Source organism: Haliotis rubra, unplaced genomic scaffold (genome assembly GCF_003918875.1).
Source record: "Haliotis rubra isolate DU_JTF1 unplaced genomic scaffold, ASM391887v1 Scf608, whole genome shotgun sequence".
In the NCBI taxonomy this organism is placed as follows: domain Eukaryota; kingdom Metazoa; phylum Mollusca; class Gastropoda; order Lepetellida; family Haliotidae; genus Haliotis; species Haliotis rubra.
This window is the reverse complement of record NW_025767311.1, coordinates 388,078-410,786: the sequence shown is the minus strand read 5'-3', so window position 1 is coordinate 410,786 and position 22,709 is coordinate 388,078. Positions and strand designations below refer to the sequence as shown.

Below are 22,709 nucleotides of genomic sequence, written 5' to 3'. Positions count from 1 at the left end.
AGCAAGAATTATATGTGAATGAATGAAAGAAATTAAGAAAAAGAACAAAAGATAGAGTCTCCCTGCCTAAACACGTACAGTCAAGAGTCTCTTGTAGACTTCCACGAGTCTCTAAGGTTATACTTGATCCTGAATGGGTCGTTGTCGGCACGTACAAGGACCACAGAATACAAATATGTACCCCAGGTACGTTTCTTTATACAGAAATGTACCCTAAACAAAGTCAAAATACATAAACGTACCCTGTACCCTAAATGGCGGACGAGTCCATATTCCGCCAAAACCGAAACCGTATGTTGTTTTTCCTGTTCAACTGATTACAATTGGTATTGTCCGCCGTGAAATATTCGTTTAAAGGTCACATGCAACGTAAAACACAACTTTGCAGATTCTGATACCTTTCGGTATGGACAAACCGAAACAAATAGTCAAAAATGCAAATTCAACTTATAAAGTTGAAAAATAACGCGATGAAAAAACCGCGCGAAATCGGAGTTCAAACGTTTCACTAATTTTCCCCAGACGTTTCTGGGGAAAACGGGTTTCAACAGCTGGGCTGCGCTCATAGCACGTGCGCAAGTAAATAGGTTCGCGCAGCTTGGAAGCGGGTTGTCGGGTGAATACTCGGTGAAGGCTTTGGTGTGAGCTATTTTTCTAATGTTTTGTTGATATCTCACAGGCGCGAGCTTTTTATATGTTATGACAGTAAATTAACTGTTTATATAATTTCATTTGTCTATTTCACCACACGTTCTTACCGAGACACTTTCTCAGTTCGATACTTAAAAGCAATGTCATTATTTAGCATTGACACAATTTCTAACTGTGATATAGATATGTCGTTGTCACAGACAAAACTCAATGTCTGGTTTTATTGACACCTGTGTGTCTGCCTGCCTGTCTGCTAATGACAATATTCAATACACAACTGCAATCACTGACCACATGCAATTCGAACTTAACACCAATCAGGCTATACACCATAAACAAAACGCATTGATTTATGGCCCGAGTTCGGTCTCTGTCACATTATGTAATTACACAGACAGGCAGGTGTGATACTTGAACACATGACATGTTATGATGTCTGTTGATTGCAAAATGTTATACACAAAAAATGACCATGTATTTACAAAACCCAACATCTCTATATATACACACACAATGAGCCGTGAAGGAGGCATCTGCTAATGAACCAGCCGTTACACTTGAGTGCACACCCGGCCGCTCTGACTGGGTTCGGTATCCTGGCTGCTTCGTTTCGAGGGAGGTAAACCGAAGTACAAAATATTGCACTTTTGATTTGCGATTATACGCTTATAATTTTGTTTATTTGTTTTTTCATAATCAGCAATGCATATTATATGTCATGAAGAAGTGATAATTGTGTTTTAATTCTGTTTGATTTTTTGGTTGCATGTGACCTTTAACTTCCTTAAGTGGCATTTAGGTGCTGGTATGATGAAGTGGGACACTTTTTGTGGATAGACAACTTCTATGTAGCAGTAGTAGTTGCGACGTTTCGGTGTAGATCCTAACATCGTTATCAAGCAAATGGAATACATCATTTGCACATGGAGAAAATATACATGACGGGTATCGGGTCATGTCAACTGACAATCACTTTGCAAACTTGATGAGATGTCCAGCAGCATCAAGGTACTGAAGAGGCGTTTTTCTGCCGCTCTGGAGGTGCTCCTTCAGTCTCAGAAGTCTCGCATCGAGCTCTCTGTAAACACGCTTGCGTGACTTGGGGAGGGCACCACAGTCGAGCTGAGCACGTTTAGCTTTGTCTACGGCTTCGATTTTCTTGATGTTGCAGATGAAGAGGTAGATGTTTGAGTGGACTTTGGCAATAAGGTTTTTCAAAGAAGCCTACCCAACTTGATCAAATAGGATTAAGTTAATCCTGCTTTGGAGATTACAATGTAAGCATGCTAACTGCTCCCCAAAACAAAATAAAACAATATCATTTTACTTGTCTTGTAGTCTTTATTGGATGAGCAGACTCAAAACATACTATACACAGAAGTAGATGCACAGATATATACTAATATAATCCCCCTAATTATCCCTTACTCCAAACGAAGCACCCATTCTTCATTGATACTTGGGCTGTTCCATTATTCGACAGGGCAAACAAAATCTTTTCCCACGCTGCCTACAATATTTTTGTTTTACATTGTTACATATATATTCTTCCACAACTGCGACAGTAAGGTCTATGACAGTACATATTTAGATATCAAATTGGCTGCATCGTTTGCTCTCCATCAGCTTCGATGACAGCACGTGGAGCCCTACAACCTATGTAAACAAAGGATCGATACGCAAATCGAAATAGAGTTACATGTTTTTGGATATTTTCTCAGTGAAACAAAACCATTCTATTAAAGATGTTTAGTTACATGTGTACACTAGTCAAAAATAAAAGAGTAAAAGAAATCTGTACATTATAATGAATGGACATTGCAAGATGTGACGAATCGTCACATTTTTCTGGCCTGTGGCAGATATACAATGCTGGCTTGCCGCATGGAACTCTTGCCGGTAGAGTGAGTTCGTAACTACTCGCCTCTTTCCGTGACCAACGCCATCCGGCTTGCCGGAATGACACGAGTAGTTACGAATGACGAATGCCCTGCTGGCGTCTGTTTATCCGGAATGTAACTGACACTTTGTGTTCCCATTTTCCCCAAACTTATGCCCGTAGGTAAGTCTGAATATATCTAATCGGCAACTGTAACCGGTATAGAATAGCGAAAATAAGAGTGAAGTTGGACATAAACCCTTCATCGTTGTGCCTGTCAACCACTAAACTTAAATTAACGTCCTGTTTGAATATGTGCATAATACTAATAGTATTATGTTAAAATTATCAGTTCAACACAAAAGCAATTATATTTTATGTACCCCTGTCGTTATTTCACCCGAATAAGACACGTACTCATAAACTATAGACGAATATTAGAACAGGTCTGATACGGTATAGTAGACAACTACTTGATTGTTCATATGGTTTCAGTAATATTTGGTTCAATTGTTTGAAATGAAAGTCTATGAAGCGAAAGTACACGTATCGAAATCTTCCTAGTGACACTTTCGACGTCATGTTTAATTTTTGATTTGTACATGACACGATCCAGGTCTAGCGAAACTATCGGTATCTTAGTCCAGCATATAACTAGATAGCCGAGAGCCTAGCTAAGATACATAGCGTTCACTGACATGAATATGCAGCACCTCCATAGGCCGCAATGGCGGAAATCCATTGTCGCACTTTCGCGCACTCGTTACGATTTTTGCGCACGAAAAACTTATGTGAATTACTTCTTTGTACTTATGTCTACACGTGCGCCCTATTTTCGTTATCCAAATATCCAAAAATATATCTTTACAAGCCATCAAACATCACATATGAGCGGGGCCATTTTGAATCACGTGACCTGTGACGCGAAGGGGATATCCCTCCAAAAAATAGTAACACACGTGTTCCATACCTCGTTGCTTGTTCACAACACATTTTCATACATTTTAGGCAATTAAAACGATTGTATGGATATTTTCGTTTCCAATCTAGACTGACTGACCACCCCTGCTTTTTCAACAGCTGTTTTCAAAGGAATTGCTGGTGAGTTTTCAATGCTTCATATGATATAAGATTATTGCTGTCACCTTCACAGTTCCATGGGTGTTTCTGTACTACTCCTGAATATTTGCCTACAAAACACAGTTTACTAATTGAATTTAGGACTTAAATAAGTAATGAGTTCACGAATTAATTATCTATAAATTTCATGTATACCCAAAAACCTTAAATATTTCTCAGTTCACAACTCTCCTACCTTGTATAATATTTTTAATATTTCCATGTTGTATTAGGTCTCAAGCACCAGCTACAAACCTTGCCAAAATCATCTTTTCATTTCCATATTAGCAACCAAGTGGCCAAAAAGTGTTATTTGTCATCATGAATTATAAACAAATACTAAAATAAGGAGATACATCAATAAATCAATTGTTGAATGAGGGCATCATTCAAATTACAGCACAATGCCACATATCATACTTAAACTCTTGTGCATACACCATTGAACAGAAGGCTTTTATTTGTTAGGTCAACTGAGGAAAATTCATTTGCAAACATAACAGTATCTCTTATCTTTTGACAGCAAATATAGCAGGCTTTCCAAATTATCAATGAAGTGTTAGTTTAGAAAGTCTACTTTTCAAGGTGCAATTAGATGTTTATTGAGAATATTAGCAATGATAAGGATATGAAATTGTGCTTGAAGTTTATCCTTTTGAAGGTATAAGTTTAAACTCATGTTAAATTAAAGTGATAATTAATAATTAACATTGATATGCACTTTATTTACTGGTATTCAAGGTTGAAAGTTGAGAGAAGAAATCATGGATGACACTGTCTGTGCCCATTGCAAGGGCAAGTTCAAGAGAAAAACAAAGGGATAGAAGAGATATAGTTACAGCTTTGTGTTTGACGTCATGTCTATTTTTTGTGAAACTCACTGCTATAACTTATCAAAGCAAGAGTCATCAAAAGATGACAAATCCCCCCAGGCTCCAGAAATTTGAAAGAACAAATCATCTGACAGTTACTGATAGTCCAACTAGATTTTTTTTACTTAGTCCAAATTGTTTCGATGGAAGTCATGAAAAATATAAATACTAAAACTTTGAAATAACAAAAGGCACTACTTCAAGATCTGTCTCATATATCTGCTACATTTGTTGAAAGATAATGAAAGGTTTTCGATTCTTGCTCCGGAAAAGAAGCCCACCCCTACTTTTTGAGACTAAGTCCAAATCGTTTCCCTGGAACCGAGAAAAATAAAAATGTCAAAAATCTGCAAATAGCCAAGGCACCACTTAAGGTTCTGATTGATATATATACCAATTTGTGGTGAAAAATATTGAACGGTTTTACCGTTCTGCTCCTGAAATGAACACTACCACTAATTTCAGTCAAAGTCGAAATTGTTGCCATGGAAACACACAAAAAATATTTTATACAGAAATTCCAAACTACCAAAAGGCACCAGTACACCACCAGATCTATCTATGTGCCAAGTTTGGTGAAGAAATAGTGAACGGTTTTAAAGTTCTGCTCCGAAAAGACGAATGTGCATGGGCGGACGGGCAGAGCGCATTTTAATAATTTGCATTTGGCTGTGTGCCGTAATTTGAATGATCCTTCCCCTTTTAACAATTGCTTTCAAGATGTATAGCCTTGTTTTAGTATTTGTTAATAATTCATGATGAAAAACACTGTCCTGTAACGAGTGCGCGAAAGTGCGACAAAGGATTTCCACCATTGCGGCCTATGGAGGTGCTGCATAGCGTTCATGTCAGTGAACGCTATGTATCTTAGCTATACATTAGCATGCGACCTCGTTGTATTGTGGTACTTGACATACCCGTAATCGTACATATGAATATTTTGTTATGAAATCCGATTAACATGACATTTAATCAACACATTTGTGAAACAAATATTATTTTAACTTTGATAGTGTTTAGACGAACGAAGTCAGTTAATATATTTACCAAAGGATAGAACTCCACCGTATAGTGGTAAACACTAAAACTCGGATTGCAAGGCAAAGTAGGGAACAAAAAATGAAATTGCTTAACTCGCCTTAATGTGAAATCAGTTGAGATATTGTTTGTAATCTAAGGTGCAAAAAGCTGTATCCATTGTGAAATTGTATTCAGGGAAATCACCAAACTTCCAAAATATATCATTATGATATTCTTAATATTTTCTAAATTTCTTTCTTCATATTGTTCAATTTTTTTATTTGAGGCATGACTTCAGTCATGTTTCAATGCAAAATATTATTTAAAAATAATGTGATAATATGAATAAATCAACCCTTTCTAAATTTGTGCAAAATTGTTTTCAGTGAACAGGGATCATTTTATGTTTTGTGTCCTTATCTGAACGTTGGTGTTCACTGGGAGATAACTAAAGCTCATGACGTCACTTCTGCTACTTGTGCTGGATAATACTTACAAAGATTCGATATCATACATCCTGCTGATTTCCAAAAAGTAAACAAGCGACGTCTGGCTGTCGATTTACATATGCAAATCACCACTAGGATGCGTGGCTCGCGCGGGAAAAACGTTTGCCATGATACCATGAATGCAGCGGTACAACGTGAACGAGGTCTGAGTATATATCCTTTTGCAAATTTAGTTCGTGTTTAGTATTTCAGTAAATAATATTTGGCAATATCCCGAAGAATCGCTGAAATATTATAAATTCACAATGTATCAGTATGTACACTTTTCACTCATTAGCAATAAGTACAATGACTATTTTTCTGTTAAAAAGTACCATTACACTATTGTTCAAGAACTCCCAACAAGTCAAATAGAATTTTCTGTGGAAATGTCCATGTGTTGATTGTTGAAAGACTTCCGCCCGTATTCCCCCTTAAATTTCATTCTAGTCAAATCATACCAAATGCGTATATACATTCCTCATCTGATAAGGATGAGTTTTAAAATGTTTCTTTAATTGATTCTGAACATACTGAAAGACATATCCTACTTCTAAAGATGCCACTCAAAGACATTTTTCGTCATCGTTAGAATTTAGGGGGGATCAAGTTTTACCTTGATGCAGCGTTTGAAATAACCGCAGACTCGAAGGCCCAGCGCTGGTTGTTATTATATCTGGCTGGCAGTTTCAAATATTTGCAGGCCCTTGTGACCTTTACAAGTTGGAAAATGGCATAAAATAAAAGCTGCAGTGCGTCCTAAATGTGCACTTATCCCACAAATAAACAATCTTCATAAACAATAACAGCAATACTTAACAGAGTTATTATGAAATCAGCTCTGCCAAGCGTCACAATACATGTTAGTAGGATCCAAATGCAAAAGAAAGTGCGCCCATTCCATGCCTGTGATGCAGAGATAAATCTAGGATTCAACCAAAGGAGGGAGGGCATAGTCAAACTGTAATACTAGTAACAATTTATTTACTGGTGTACACAGTACATGATTACTTCCTGTATACTAGTCGTCGATCTCTTTGATTTCCACACAGTAACAGCTCTTCTAAAGTCAAAAGATGAAGAAATCGTCTCTGCTTTTTACAAACTCTTCTTTGGCAGCCTTAACAGTTTTCCCCTCAGTGCTGTTTGACACACTGATTCCATTCACTGTCATTTTTCCATCCTTCACCTTAGTGTGAGACATATTAAGAAGCTGTTGGTAGTAACTCTTGCCCGACTTTGCTGTTTCAATAGCTGCATAAACACCATCAATGGCTGGATGCATTGCTGCAATATCCAGGTCTTCCTTTTGGAACACCATGCTGAGTTCTGCTAGTTGTGGAATGATGTCCATCATCATGTAGAGGTCACTATGAAGGTGAAGTCTGTCAACTTCAAGTAGAGAGACTCTGTCCTGGAACTGTCCTTTCTGTGTTTCTTGAAATAGGTGACGAGTGCCCTAAGTGATTTGTACACTGCACTGATGGAGTTATAACATGATATCCATCGAATTTCATGCACCTCCTTGATTGTCACCAAAGGAGAATCCAAAATTGTCTGTATGCTTTTCAGCTCCTCAGTCCTAGCTGTAGATTTGCTAAAGAAATAATACAAGTCTGTGAGGGTTTTCTGGAAAGTTTCCTCCATGTACTTCACATCATCTGCAGCTTTGGAAGTGCAGAGGTTTAGCCTGTGGGCAATGCAATGTACAGATAAGCAGAAAGGGTTGACTGCCTTTATTCGTGTTGGTACACCTGACTTTTTCCCTGTCATAATTGAAGCTCCACCAGATCCAAAGCCAATTACTTTAGACCAAGATATTCCTCTGGTCTGCAGAAAGGTGGTCAGTTCATGGAACAAAACTTCTGCTGTAACACTGATGTCACTTAATTTCAGATTACCTAGGAAGAATGTTTTCATGTTGAGTTCTTTATCCACAGTTTTGCAATAAATGACCATTTTTTTTCTGTACACAAATGTCTGTACTTTCGTCTATAAGTATGGTTACAAAATGACTTGCAGCAATTGTTTCATCAATTTTTGTTGAAATTACATCAACAAATGTATCCACAAAATCCATTGCAGTTGCCATCGATGAGTATGTGGCATTACCTCCGACTTTCAAGTCATCAAGGTCCACACCATTTTCTTCTTGCATTGCAAGCATGCTAGGGTAATTGCATAATGCAATATTTCGTTTCACAATGTAAAACATAGTTCTCATGGCACAAACAAGGGCAGCTTCTCTCTCTTCAATTTTACTGACAACATTGTTGGATGTTTGTTCAAAACTAGCATGTAGAACATGATCTTTCACTGACTGAACATGGTCATTTGATTCCATGTGATGTGTGAGTGTCGATGTTCTCAAATTTTTACACCCAGAAGTGAAAGGATTATTCTTGCACGACTTGACACAAAGTTCACATAACATGTCGGAATTATCATTCAGTTTCAGCCAAGTGTAAGTTTTCAACCAAGATGATTGAAACTTCGGTTCAAACTTTCGTTTCTTCGTAGCACTATCATGATCAGCGGCATTGCCATTTTCTTTCTGACAGAGAGGCATCCCGGTGCATACTTCGTTGACAGTTTCTTCATTTTCTATTGAGAGTGAATTCTCATTGACGACAGCATTACTTGCACCGCTACACACGAAAAAGTCTGTAATTCGAGCTGATTTCCTCTTTTCCACCATTGTATTAATGGTATTAATCACGCATGCACGAGTGTTTTGAATAATTTATTTCCCGTACCCTATAAATAAAAAACGAAGTAATCCGTGTGACATCGCCAGATTTTGATTTTGAAACAACAAGCGTGATTGGATAACGATGTTAAAAGGCACATAGCTTGCATTTCATTGGCTCCCCTTATGCACACTGACACGACCGGATGTTTACAAGCAAGCAGTGAAACTGTTTCCATGATACAGTGCCCAGACTAGATTTTCTCCAATTTTTTAACAAAATATCGCGCACAGGACATCACATCATGCGGGACAATCGCTTGTTTTGCGTAACCACTCCCCCCTGTAAATTTGTGAAGTGTGGGAACCCATTTTCTATTGTGTGTATCCCGCGATCGCGCAGCCCAGAGTTATCTCTGGTGATGGCTACCGTTTGTGCTGATCGGTCATTCGTGTTGGCTCCATTTATTATTGCAGGCAGGTAAGAGGCAACTAACGGGATCGGGTGGTCAGGCCTGCTGACTTGCTTAACACATGTCATCGGTTCCCAATTGTGCAGATCGATGCTCAGGTTGTTGATCACTGGGATGTCTGGTCCAGACTTGATTATTTACAGATCACTGCCATATAGCTGGAATTTTGCTGAGTGTGGCGTAAAACTAAACTCACTCACTCACTATTGCAGGCAGACTTATTCTTATTGTTACATAAATTTTGATTACACGAAAAAAGAGGAAGACTTTTTATAACTTCCGAAAAAGTCACTTTATCACCATGTAGTTTAACTTTAGTGTAATTTTAGATTATTTTCTCGATGTCAGACAATTTTGAAGATAAAGGCATTTGATAAAAACAGCTGTAATAAGATATGAAGATCGCACATAACATTGAAATTTTTAGATGTATTATATATAGTGACGGCTTTAGTTATTTAGCAGAATACGACGAACCGGAAATGATATGCCCGATATTACTTTGCATGGGTATAAATAAAGTTCAACATGTGCTGAAAAACGATGTGGAGCGCCTCATATCCTATCAGCAATAGCATGTATGTATTGCATTGATTTCAACCATTTATTAATATTTAGTAATCCAAAAACATACCAGTTCAGATGCATTATAATACATTATGAAGGTACCGTTATGTCATTTTCGGGATAGATACGTTCATGTCAACATGCCACTTCAAAACAGTTTGCATCGAGGCCGAGTAATTGACAAGTTGTCAAGTTAAAATCGAAAGAGGTTTTAATGTTACATGAAATGGAAATTGTTTGTTGCATTTTGAGGCTTCCTTGACCATTCTTGTTCTAACTTCAAAATGGTACACTTTGTGTTTTTTTACTGAAGTTTCTATTAATATATTTTCTGAAATTCCTCTTTGAACGTGGTCAACAATATTGCTGTTACAAATACTTTAATTACTTTATACATACAGTTGTTAGTAAGAAAATAGAAAAAAATAATTATGTTTTGTATTGTATATTTTTGAACATATTACATTATTTCATAAAATTGACATACTGGCTAGCGAACAGTTATCGCCATATTTTAGCGGTATTTACAAAATTACTGTGCCGTTCATTAAATTAATGAAACAGAATGAATTATGATACTTAATTAGCTATTCACCGATGTGTCCAGCCCATTCACTGCCACCGGTCATGTTTTTATATAAGGCGACGGAAGGGAATCATGGCAGTATAAATAGTTTTCTCACAACTAACAGTAACAGTTATCGCCATTCAGAATTTCTCATGCCATTCGTGAAATAATATATATTTATATCATACAGTAACCTCGAATAATTGATTGTGTGACTATTTGAGTGTTTCTTTTACAGTAGATTGATAGGGAATGAATCAATTAATGACTTGTGAACTTGAACTTGATATTATATAGGTCGTGGAACATCCCCCGACTAAGTTTAAAAAAATTATAGGGTTCATAACTTTCACTTTAATTTTTCTCTTATGTTACTTGCCATGAAGAATTTTCTTTTGCTGTCCCTTATTGTTGTCAAATACCCTGGGGGAAAATACCGGAAATGTAATTGTCGGGAACTGCGCGATAACTGTTACGGCGTTGTATTGGTGATAACTGTTCGCTTGGCAAAAACTGTTCGTTAGCCAGTATATGTTCACAGGAGAAAACTAACAAAAAACAAAACTTTTCATATGGGTAAGGGTATTCTAAAGTCACCATCCATGATTAAAATGGAACAAAAAGTTTGTAAAATTGCAATGGATAAAAACACTGTGCTCATATTTCAGCCTATAATGGAAACACCCGACAGTTAATGAGCAGAGGGAGTATCACGTGACATGACATCATATGTGCCTGTTTCTGATAGCTTCCTCTTTGATTTTACCTCACAACTTAACAGTGTCTATGGATTCTGATGCAATAAAAGATGTTCCTGGTGTCATTTCTGAAATGGATGTTTGACCGTATCAATAACGATCCGATTTTACATCTTGCAAGACAAACTTCCAGTAAAGATAAAGAAAAAGAATCATACATGTTTCTGATGACTTTATCTTTCATCCAGCAAATTATTGCATTTGTCTAGTATTCTCCTTTTAATGAAATGATCCTGAAACAGTTGAATTACTTCACTGGACCTCAAGATCAAGACAGCATCAGAAATGTCTTGAGAAATGAAGATATATCACATTTGCCATGGATGTTTAGTTGTGATTTAAAGTGAAGTGTACTTAAGTTTTGAAACTACATGTGTTAATGATATATGTTTGTGAAGATAAGAATATGCACTTACCTTGCTTACCACTGCGTTAAACATCAGATGACTAAGGCTAACTGGATGCAAACTACGACAGGGTTGTATGGTATTGTGCCACTAAAGCAACTATGTATATTTCATGCTTTGAATATGATTGTATAAATGATTGTATGCATGAAACTGTCACAGACCTTACTATACGTGTGACATGATATCTCTGTCATCAGTGGTAAGTCAGCTTAAACTCAAACTGCCTGGTCAGGCCCTGTCTGTCACAGTCGAGGCCTGACCACCTGGCAGCTACTCAGTGTAATTAGATGGTTGGCACCAAGCATGAATATCTCAAGATGAGTGCCCCTTTAAAATGGCACTAGACAACCAAAGGTTGGACAAAAAGTTGGAATATTGTTTCCCTACCTTGGTGTCATTACCTTATGTAAAACATAAGTTGGAAAACGACAATTGCTAAACACAGAAGATCAAATGTACACATTCAGATGTACTTAAGTGATATTCTGTAAGGAAACCTCATGAGCTAATAAGTAGTAGGTCAGTGTGAAAATGTCAGTGTTAATTTTTAGCTCTTTTCACTGATTGCTAGAGTCGCATGAATGGCGTCAATCAGGGTTTTATACAGACTTTTAAAATGGAAGTCATGGTGACTCTCAATATCTATTTTTGGGAGTCATTTTCAATATTTGGGAGTCATGAAAATTTTAATGTTTCTTTGTGTTGATCATTCTCAGTATGTAACTGTGTATGTCACACCACCAAATGAAACTACAGCATTGTTCAATTCAAACAGCCAGGATTACTGTCTCCTCTGAGTTCTCTGGAACAATCTGACAGCTCTGTAAAAGTCAAGCTATCATCGAACAATATCATTTTTTGGTTATCAAATCGCTTTTATTGAGCTGAATTGTGAGGGCCACGAATAAAACTTGCATCAAACTTGATAATACTTTGAGAGTCGTTTACAAAATTGTTGTATCAAATACGCAGGAATCAAACGTCCTGTAAAACCCTGGTCAATTTGAGCTTGTGTTCTGGTCCTTCCTTGTGCATTGTCCATCCCTGCATGAACAATTATAATGTTTTTTCATAAACTATGATTGGGATGAAAGTTTGCATCCATTTGTATTTATTCATGATAAATAATTTTTGGAAAGTACCACAGAAAATGATATTGGTCATCAGATGCTACTCGGTTCCAGTGTATAAAATATTGCCCCTTTCACCATCTGTGATGGTCTATTTCTGTGAAGGACGGTCTATTAAATAAGTAAGGGCGTCCTTTGGTCGGGGGGAAACATCTTAAAAAATAAACTGAACAAGGTTTGAACTTCGTCTCAGAAATCAACTTATATCACATATGACACATATCCATCAAATTAGACCAACTCTTTTCAAGCTACTTCCATATTTCTGTATGTAAACTGTATTTCCTCTAATAAACGCCCGGGAGCTTATTTTTCAAGGGACTTTTAGACCCAGCGCTTATTAGAGGCCCGGCGCTTATTGGAGACTCAGTGCTTATTGTGCTTCGGGGACTGAGATGTGTGGCACCTGTAGGAATCCCAACTTAAGACACCTTCCAAATGTAACGATTACATAATATCCATCAGCCTGTGCCATGTGGAGGACAGGAAGTTATGACTATATAGACCATTCCTTAATAAATCTATTTTTGGATCAAGGGAGAATACATTTTTAAAAAAAGGTACCACTGGTGCTTATTAGAGACCCCGGCACCGTTTAGAGGAACTACAGTATATGAAATTGGAAATTTTGGAGAGTGTATAATACATATTGTGATCAAAACAACAATTGTTGATTTTTTATTGGTTTAGTTTTTGGGACTGGCTGTGTTTGTTCAGGACTGGTCACTTTATATCCCCCTGGCATGTAATGCGGGGGCATATAGTCGATGCCTCGTCTGTCTGTCCGTCCGTCCGTCTGTAATCATTTTTGTCATTTTTATTTTCCTCAGTTTCCATTTTCAATGTCTTTCTTCAAGACTTGGCAGATATATCAAACAGATCTTGAAGTGGTGCCTTTTGCTATTTGCAGAGTTTTGGCATTTATACTTTTCCTGATTTCCATGGAAACGATTTGGACTTAGTCCAAAAAATCAAGTTGGACTGGGCCGGGGGGATTTGTCGTCTTCTGATGACTTGTTTGGACAGTCATTCCTTGGACAGGCCACATTTTAAAACTACTTATATTTTATACACTGGTACATCATGACTGGATAGACGACCATGTCATGTTGGTCAAAATGAATTTGCTTAACATGTTTTTAATTTTTAACAGATGATCAACATCGGCTGTATGTAGCCTTTCAGTCACTGACTTAGAAGAGGGTACACTTTATTGACTGCTGAAGAAGCACTACCTTGGTACTTCACTAAAAGTCAGAGTTTCCTAGAACTTCACGAAGGATAAATTACTAAACTTTTTACATTTATATATTTGCTTGAGATGGCAACTGTATGCACACCCATGGACACAAGTGGATTACTTGCATAGGCCCTTTGGTCATTGTGCCACAGCTGTCTTGGAATTATCAACCTAATTCAACAACTACCAGTACGGATTTGCATAGTTGTACTAAACATAGTAAGGTTCGACTTATACCTTTGACTTATAAGCCTAATTTAACAGCTACCAGTACGGATTTGCATCGTACTTGTGGCAATTATAGTAAGGTTCGATTGAAAGCTGTGAGTTATAAGCATAATTTAACAGCTACCAATACAGATTTGCTCCGAACTTGTGGCAAACATAGAAAGGTTCGACTGAAGGGATCATATTTTGGTCAGTCAACACAAGCTGAAATTGTCAAGACTGTTCTGCGTTGAAGTATATACTGCAACTGATGATTGTTAACTAAAAAGCTATTTTAGTATAACCTACACTGGCGATGGCAATTGCAATGTCGTTAGAGCAAGACTATTTCCCTCGTCTCATCAGGGGTCCTGCTTTCACGCCAGGTGAAGACATGAGGTTTGAGGCACTCGCGTCTTAAAACATATGAACACTGGTTGGCAAATGACCGTGCTAGTCCAATCAGGTTGGCCAGAGCTGGGTTCATTTTCACTGGGAATGAAGATGTTGTGAAATGTTTTTCTTGTGATCTGGTTAAAGGAGACTGGAACAAGAACATGGATCCGTTGATAATACACAGAGAGCTGAGCCCAGCATGTAGCTTTTGTCAAGGCCTGGCTGGAGTTAATGTTCCAGTCTATGTCCCAGAACCAGCTGTCTATCAGGAGATCCTGAGCACCCTCCACAGACAATTCTGTGGCACCAACTCGACAGCGATCACCAGCAGCAACATCTCTCATCAACTCCAAGACAATCCAGATTTTTCCAGCGCCACCTTCAGGCAGAATCAGCCAACATCAACTCAGACGAACTTCCCTGTTGTTGCTACAGACTCTGGTGCAGCAGAAACGAGTCGCCAGGCTATTGGGACGGCTGGAGGACTTGGGCTTGGACATGATTCCGAAGCTACTCCGACCAGAGAGGAATTTGCACCCATGAAGGAGGAAACCAACCGTTTCTCCAGCTTTGATGCCAACTGGCCAAGACAGAACACCCCAGACCCCAGAGATCTGGCCCGAGCTGGATTCTACTTTACAGGGACCGTTGATCGCGTACAATGTGTGTTCTGTAGAGGAATCCTTCGCAACTGGGATGAGGACGATGTCCCAATGGAGGAACATCGGAGACACTTTCCTATGTGCCCATTTGTCATGGGTTTGAATGTTGGAAATGTCCCAGACCCTGCGTCTATCATATCTGCCAATAGATCATCTGAGTTCATGAACGTGACCCAGCCAGCTGCTGTTGTCAGTGATGCCAGCTTGGGGATTGTCACTGATCGTCCCAGACATCCACAATATGCAGTGGAAGCTTCCCGAGTCAGCTCCTTCCGAAACTGGCCCAGTGGAAAGGAACAGACTCCCGAGATGTTGGCAAAGGCTGGCTTCTTTTATGCAGGTAGGTCTATTTGCGCTTAAACTTCTGATATAAATTTCAGTAGATTTGATTTTTGTATGGTCCTCAAAGATAAATGTGATGAAAAGGTCAAAGATCAAGGTCACAAGTTATTAACGAAAACAATTTGTGGTTTTCCATTATCCAAAATGTAAAACTTAGTTACCACCAAACTTGCAATAATATGATACCTTCTTTAGGATGGATATATTTGGGTCGACATAGGTGGAGATAATCCAATTTGTAAGCCATGCTCATGATGCCAAGACATTGCTAGCTGTTTCATCTTTAGTTTCAGGGAAAAGGCTATTGGAAATACATTTTATGTTTATGTTCACAGGTTTTGGTGACAGCGTGAAATGCTTCTTCTGTGATGGTGGTTTGCGCACCTGGGAACGAGGCGATGACCCCTGGGCTGAGCATGCCAGATGGTTTCCTCGCTGTCCATACGTGCGACAGGTCAAGGGCGAGAGCTTCATCCAGACAGCTCTAGGTGGACGAGAGGTATGTCTCATCTTTAATTCCTATCCTCTTGTTGTGATGTATGTGTCCTTTTTGTTGATGATTGTGGTGTATGTGCTTTCATGAGATATATGATTAAGATGCACTGGTTTATATTTCTGAATTCGCTGTTTCAGCCATCAGCTGGTTCTGCAGGGGACAACACTGCCTCGAATACAGGTAGGAACATCAGTTTGTGAATAGGTATAACTTGCAGCCTCCTGAATAGGTTTGGTTCTAACGAATAATATTGTATGGAAAACAACGTCTTGTTTACTGCATAGAGTGATGTTTCGGTGTAGATTCTTATAGTTATAGTTTTCAAGCTAAAAGAGGCTGTGGACTCTGCAACTTTGAGAATGCTGATCAAACAATCATGTTTGGCTCTGTGGAAGACATATTGGTTCACTTTTCCATATGTCCCTCTTTTGTCCCTTATTAATATCTCTGTACTCATTTGCTATCTCAGGCAGAGACAATAAAATGGACAGCAGCACAGCTGTGCGGACCTTAGACCCGCGAGAGTTGTCTGCCCGGATGGACAGTCCCATGGTGCAGGCAGTGCTGAAGATGGACATTCCCCGAGACAGAGTGGCCAAAGCCATACAGAACAGACTGCAGGAGACAGGTAAAGCCACATATTGTAATATACTCCAGTTTTGTCTCCATGGTGACAGTCAACATCAATGTCCACACTTGTGGTTAGTTACTGATGATGGAAGGTGATCCTGAATGTCCAGCAAAAGCTGATGCATGTTCATGCAGGACAGACTACAAGAGACAGGTACATAGCTTTCCAGCGACAATAGGATTTTGATATTCGATAACCAACTATAAATGCATGGAGCACAAAGGTTTTCAAATGTTAGTGTTGTTTATCATAAGGCTGATCATCTGTTGTGTCATCAGAAGGATATCTTGGTACAAAAAGAAGCAGATTGCTGATAAGATGTGAACTGATTGTTAACTACTGTAATCGTTATATATTTTCACGGGGTGTAATTTTGGCGGAAAGTTCACAAAAGGCCTGTTAGCGCAGTTGTTTTTTCGCGCATTTCAAACGCCTGAGTGATGGTATTCATGACAACGTTTTCACAACCGATAGTCATGCAATGATCAAAGCTACATTGTGTTAAGGAATAACCGGTAGGCGAACATCTGGAGTTCTTGACATTGTTTGATCACGTAATTTGTAAACATGGACCGGGAATAATTACTTTGATGTTGTTATCTGAGAGAATAGACAAATTACCTGATGAAGGGACCTGGAATGGTCTCGAAACGTCATGAGAGAAATTAAAAAGAAGTTTAATCCATAAAAATATCTTGGACATCAATGTACAACTTCTAAATGCCACTGAAAGACAAAATTACATGTTGTTCCTACTTGAGTATTTGTCATGACTTCTCCATGAATATTTCGCTTGGTATGATTATTGGCGCACAATCATTTTGCGCTAAAAGCTGAAAATTAATCCCACGCGAAAATAACTATGATTACAGTATTGAGTCTCGTACTTACGGAAGTGACTGTGTGATATTTGGTGACGCATGCGTGAGAAAAACGTGCTGAGGGCAGTTGACAAGTGACAGGACGGACTTCGGACTTGACCGAGTGACGTGCATTGGCAAGAGCCAGGAAAGGCCAGACATGTGGTAAAGTGTGAGTCTATTTGACTTTACACTGATGATATAAGTGTCAAACTGCTGTAAACATATTAAGTAGACTTTGGTGGCTGTACCATACATGTTGTGGGAAAGATGGCATAAAGGGTTATTTGTTCTCAGACAGTAGGAGATATCTAGTGTCACAAGTTTTGGAAGAGCGGGTCATAAATGGCACAGTGTGTATAATTGTCTCCCTAACTTGTGCCAGGTTCATCTGTAAAGCCCATTTCTGGTGTCCCCCGCTGTGATATTGCAGGAATATTGCTAAAAGCGATGTAAACCTAAACTCACTCACTACTTGTGAATGTTGCCCTGATAATAATACCCATTTGCTATCTAATGCCTTTATCAGGGTGTCATGTGAGTGAGAAGCAGATCTTTCTAAATTCTCTCTCTGGTGACAGGTGATGACTTCACCAGTGTGGAGAACCTGATGGAGGCCATATTTGCTCTGCCGGACACAGACCCAGCTCCGACGGATATGGCAGCACAAACAGCTTCCAAGTCTGCAGGGAGTGTTGCCCGCTCTCAAGGAGACAAACAGATGGCAGACAAAGATCTTGATATTGGTAAACATTATATTAAGTACCATGTTGTATTGCAACAGTTGTGAATGAACTAGGGTCCAAGTCCCCAGGGAGTGTTGCCCACTCTTAAGAAGACAAAAACAGATGCTACAGTTGTGAATGCACCTCTACCTGGGGTGTATTCCTACAGTTGTGAATGCACCTCTACCTGGGGTGTATGGCTACAGTTGTGAATGCACCACTACCTGGGGTGTATTGATACAGTTGGGAATCTGCCACTACCTGGGGTGTATGACTACAGTTGAGAATGCACCTCTACCTGGGGTGTATGACTACAGTTGAGAATGCACCAGTACCTGGGGTGTATTCCTACAGTTGGGAATGCACCAGTACCTGGGGTGTATTCCTACAGTTGGGAATGCACCAGTACCTGGGGTGTATTGCTACAGTTGTGAATGCACCTCAACCTGGGGTGTATGGCTACAGTTGTGAATGCACCAGTACCTGGGGTGTATTGCTACATTCGGGAATGCACCACTACCTGGGGTGTATTGATACAGTTGGGAATCTGCCATTACCTGGGGTGTATGACTACAGTTGAGAATACACCTCTACCTTGGGTGTATGACTACAGTTGAGAATGCACCTCTGCCTTGGGTGTATGACTACAGTTGAGAATGCACCTCTACCTGGGGTGTGTAACTACAGTTGTGAATGCACCACTACCTGGGGTGTATGACTACATTTGAGAATGCACCTCTACCTGGGGTGTATTGATACAGTTGGGAATGCACCACTACCTGGGGTGTATGACTACAGTTGAGAATGCACCAGTACCTTGGGTGTATTGCTACAGTTGGGAATGCACCACTACCTGGAGTGTATGACTACAGTTGAGAATGCACCAGTACCTTGGGTGTATTGCTACAGTTGGGAATGCACCACTACCTGGGGTGTATGACTACATTTGAGAATGCACCTCTACCTGGGGTGTATTACTACAGTTATGAACTAACGCAAGGCAAGTACATACCATCGGTCAACGGCTAACACAGGTCCTTATCAATAGCTATGCAACACTGTGAAACCTATTTTCGTCATAGGTGACTACTCAAAAGAAGTTAAAAGAACACATGATTCTTTCATGTTACTATAGATAGTCTGTCATTGCTAGAGTTCAGTTGCTGTGAGGTCCTCCATGTTGTCAGTACCTGACCGGATGTGTATGTTGCAGGTGAGAAGGGAGAAGACTCTGAGGAGAGAGCTATGGACGACTCCAGTGATGAAGGTAGGCACCACTCTAGACAGATGTTTTATAATTTACAGATATATTCTGTAGAAGCTATAATATGAAACAAATATGCTGGCAGGAAATTCTGAGCAGTTTCACCGTTGTTCCAAGGCCATTGCAAATGATTAGAGTTAACAGTTGTAGGTATTATTTTCAATTTAGCACGGCCACCTCAGAAGCCCGAAAGGGCCACTGGAGATGGAAGAGAGGTTTGGCGGCCTTGGTGGCATATGTTTTTGTAACATCTTCAGATGTGAATGACTGATTGAGTCGGTTATAAATGGTATCACCAATTAATATTAAATATGGCAACTACAGTTGGATGTTTTATTGTCTAAGATTCTTGAATTTCCAAAAGATCTGTGCCGCTCAAAGTAAATGTTGAAGTATATGATTTTGTTCAAAACATTTTGATTTGAAGTTAAATTATAGGAGGACACATGTAACAAGTTACTTCCAGGAAGTATAATTCATATCATCTTTAAATATGCTGTGCGGTCATTGTCTCTACATTTTCATTTCCTTTGTGTTTGACTTGACGATATTGAGGTCAGTGGAACACTTGTACAATGGATTTGTATAGATATCAACCCAATTTGACTAAACTTGGTTACAGAGTCACCACTGTGTGTGCATTTGTAGTATTTATGTATGGTTCTGTTTGAATGTGAGATGATGTTGGCATGGGTTAGTGATGCCACCATTATTCAAATAAGCATGTTGAGCTTAAAACCATCATCTCTGAAGACTCCAGAAAACTTAGCAGTCGATAATGGTTTTATATTATACTTAACTACATACGAGTGTAGTTGGTGGTTTGCTCATGGTGCTTACAATCTTCTTCCCATATCTGTGCAAAGTGAGTGAGTTGAGTGAGTATGGTTTTACGCCACTTTTAGCGATATTCCAGCAATATCATGGTGGGGACACCAGAAATGAGCTTCACACATTGTACCCATGTGGGGAATCTAACCCAGGCCGTAGGAGTGACGAGCTAGGCCACTAGGCTACCCCACGGCTCATATTATGTGCAAAGGCAACCAGGAAGAACATATATGTGCAAAGGCAACCAGGAAGAACATATAGAAAATCCCACCATAAACCGACAGGATTCAGTTTCCTATGAGTTGTGTGACAAGGAAGTTGTGGTCCAACAGGCAGTCCCAATGTACACTGATACTTGTATTAACTTGATCTAATCATGGCTGGTTAACTGTAGAAATCAGATATGTAACACTCCCTCTGTGTACTTCCTCAAAATATGCTGTTGATTTAAGCACCAGGTTATATCTGCTTACAATTCACATGGCTAACATCAGGAAGTGTTGACAGTTTTTAAAGCCGTGAGTGATTGAGTGAGTTTAGTTTTATGCTGTTTTAAGCAATATTCTAGCAATATCATATACCCATGTGGGGAATCGAACACGGTTATTTGGCACGACAAGCGAATGCTTTAACCACTAGGCTACCCCACAGCCCCTCATAGAGGCTAGAAATATATATCCAAAATTATGAGATAAAACTCTGCATTATGAATGGAGAGAAGGTGGCAGAAGGGTATTTACTGTAGGGTAATATTTGGTGTTAATATGATCTTAAATAGGCCTAGACTGAATACTGTCTTCAATGTGGCAGTCAGGTCATAAAGAGATGTTTAATTGCAATCAAACACTAAAAGAAATCAATATTCAATGTAATTCCTATTTAGGTGGATAACTTGATCAGTGAGTTATATTGAGACACTGAACTTTTGTGGATTTCATTACTCATTATTTCATTTTTCTGTCCACCTGTCCATTCATGTCTGTCTGTTCATCTGTAATATTTTGTCTGCATAACATATGTACTTATAGGTATTCTTTCATGAAATTTTGCACATGCAAAAGACCAGGTTGGCAACTTGTGCTTTTGCTTGATAGGGATTTTAGAATTTCCTTTTTTAACATTTTCATGGCAACAAGTTTGACTTAATTATCAGGATATGATTTTCAAGGGCATAAATCTAGGACTGCTGGATTTCTCCAGTACGCACAGAATAACCAGTTTCCATAACATTGTTTTGATATCTCAGAAACTTTTTTTGTTTGCAGAAAGACAGATAAGATAGGAATGCTGTCAAACTTCTGAACATATCACTTTTGTTTGACTTGCTGAAATATCAGATGATTTTTCTTTTGCATTTTGTAGCACCCAGGGAATTAGTCATGTTGTGATGACTCCTGTTCGTGTGTATAGTCATTGTCTTAAGATGTGAAAATGCAATGTATTTTCTAAGAACCATCTTTGTTGCAGATTCACAATCGCTCATGGAGGAAAATCGTCAATTGAAAGAACAACGTCAATGCAAAATATGCATGGATGAAGAAGTGAACGTAGTGTTCCTCCCGTGCGGGCACTTAGTCTGCTGTGCCACATGTGCCCCTGCCTTGAGGAAGTGCCCCATTTGCAGGGCAAACATCCGGGGCACCGTCCGTACCTTCATGTCGTGATGAAGGCCTACAATGACCATATTCTGTGTGATAGTGAAGCTTGGTCAACTCTGTATATACATTACTCAACAAGGGCTTGTAACACAATACAATTGCTGCTAGATGATTATGGTCAGAACCAGTGTCAGTTATGAGTAAAAGGACAGAACTGACAACGGTTGTGAGCATACATGTTGTTCTTGCTAAATTTGGCAATATCAGCCCTTGTGCATTACACAGTACACAAGCTGTTTGACATTGCTGCTGCTCACGTGAATACACAAACACTTTAAATAGAGCATTTGTAATATGTTGTATACATCAGTAACCTGTTGTTGTCTTGTTTATCATAAAGGAAGTTGACATACCTCACTGTTACACAGAATATGGTAATAATTGGTGATATTCTCTGTCTGTCAAATTCTATTCCTGTTCTTAATAGCTTTGCTGTGTATATACCTGTAGCATTAAAAGGCTTCATTGAAACTGCCTCCTGCTTGTGGTCTGAGGTCAACTCTTTTGAAGCAAGCCACTGTGTATAGCTCTGTAGCATTAAAAGGCTTCATTGAAACTGCTTCCTGCTTTTGGTCTGACATCAACTCTTTTTGAAGTAAGCCACTGTGTATAGCTCCGTAACATTCAAAGGCTTTATTATGACATTGCTTCCTGCTTGTGGTCTGACGTCAACTCTTTTTGAAGCAAGCCAATGTGTATAGCTCCGTAACATCCAAGTGAAAGGCTCAGATGAACCTGTTTCCCATTTTGTATGCAACCTTCACAGTTAATGA

At 39.0% G+C, this 22,709-nt stretch overlaps 1 protein-coding gene across 2 annotated transcripts in view; it reads left to right on the top strand.

The window, feature by feature from the left end:
- LOC124255749 (baculoviral IAP repeat-containing protein 7-A-like) overlaps positions 1-22,407 on the top strand; it is a 29,603-nt gene extending 7,196 nt beyond the window's left edge. For both annotated transcript variants that reach the window (XM_046689654.1, XM_046689653.1), the window contains exons 2-8: positions 13,778-15,469; positions 15,807-15,970; positions 16,105-16,147; positions 16,437-16,595; positions 18,040-18,204; positions 19,397-19,450; positions 21,746-22,407. In XM_046689654.1, coding sequence (XP_046545610.1) covers positions 14,629-15,469; positions 15,807-15,970; positions 16,105-16,147; positions 16,437-16,595; positions 18,040-18,204; positions 19,397-19,450; positions 21,746-21,942 — 1,623 coding nt within the window. In that variant the 5' untranslated portion in view covers positions 13,778-14,628 and the 3' untranslated portion in view covers positions 21,943-22,407. The remainder of the gene's footprint in view (positions 1-13,777; positions 15,470-15,806; positions 15,971-16,104; positions 16,148-16,436; positions 16,596-18,039; positions 18,205-19,396; positions 19,451-21,745) is intronic.
- Positions 22,408-22,709: the final 302 nt, after the last annotated feature.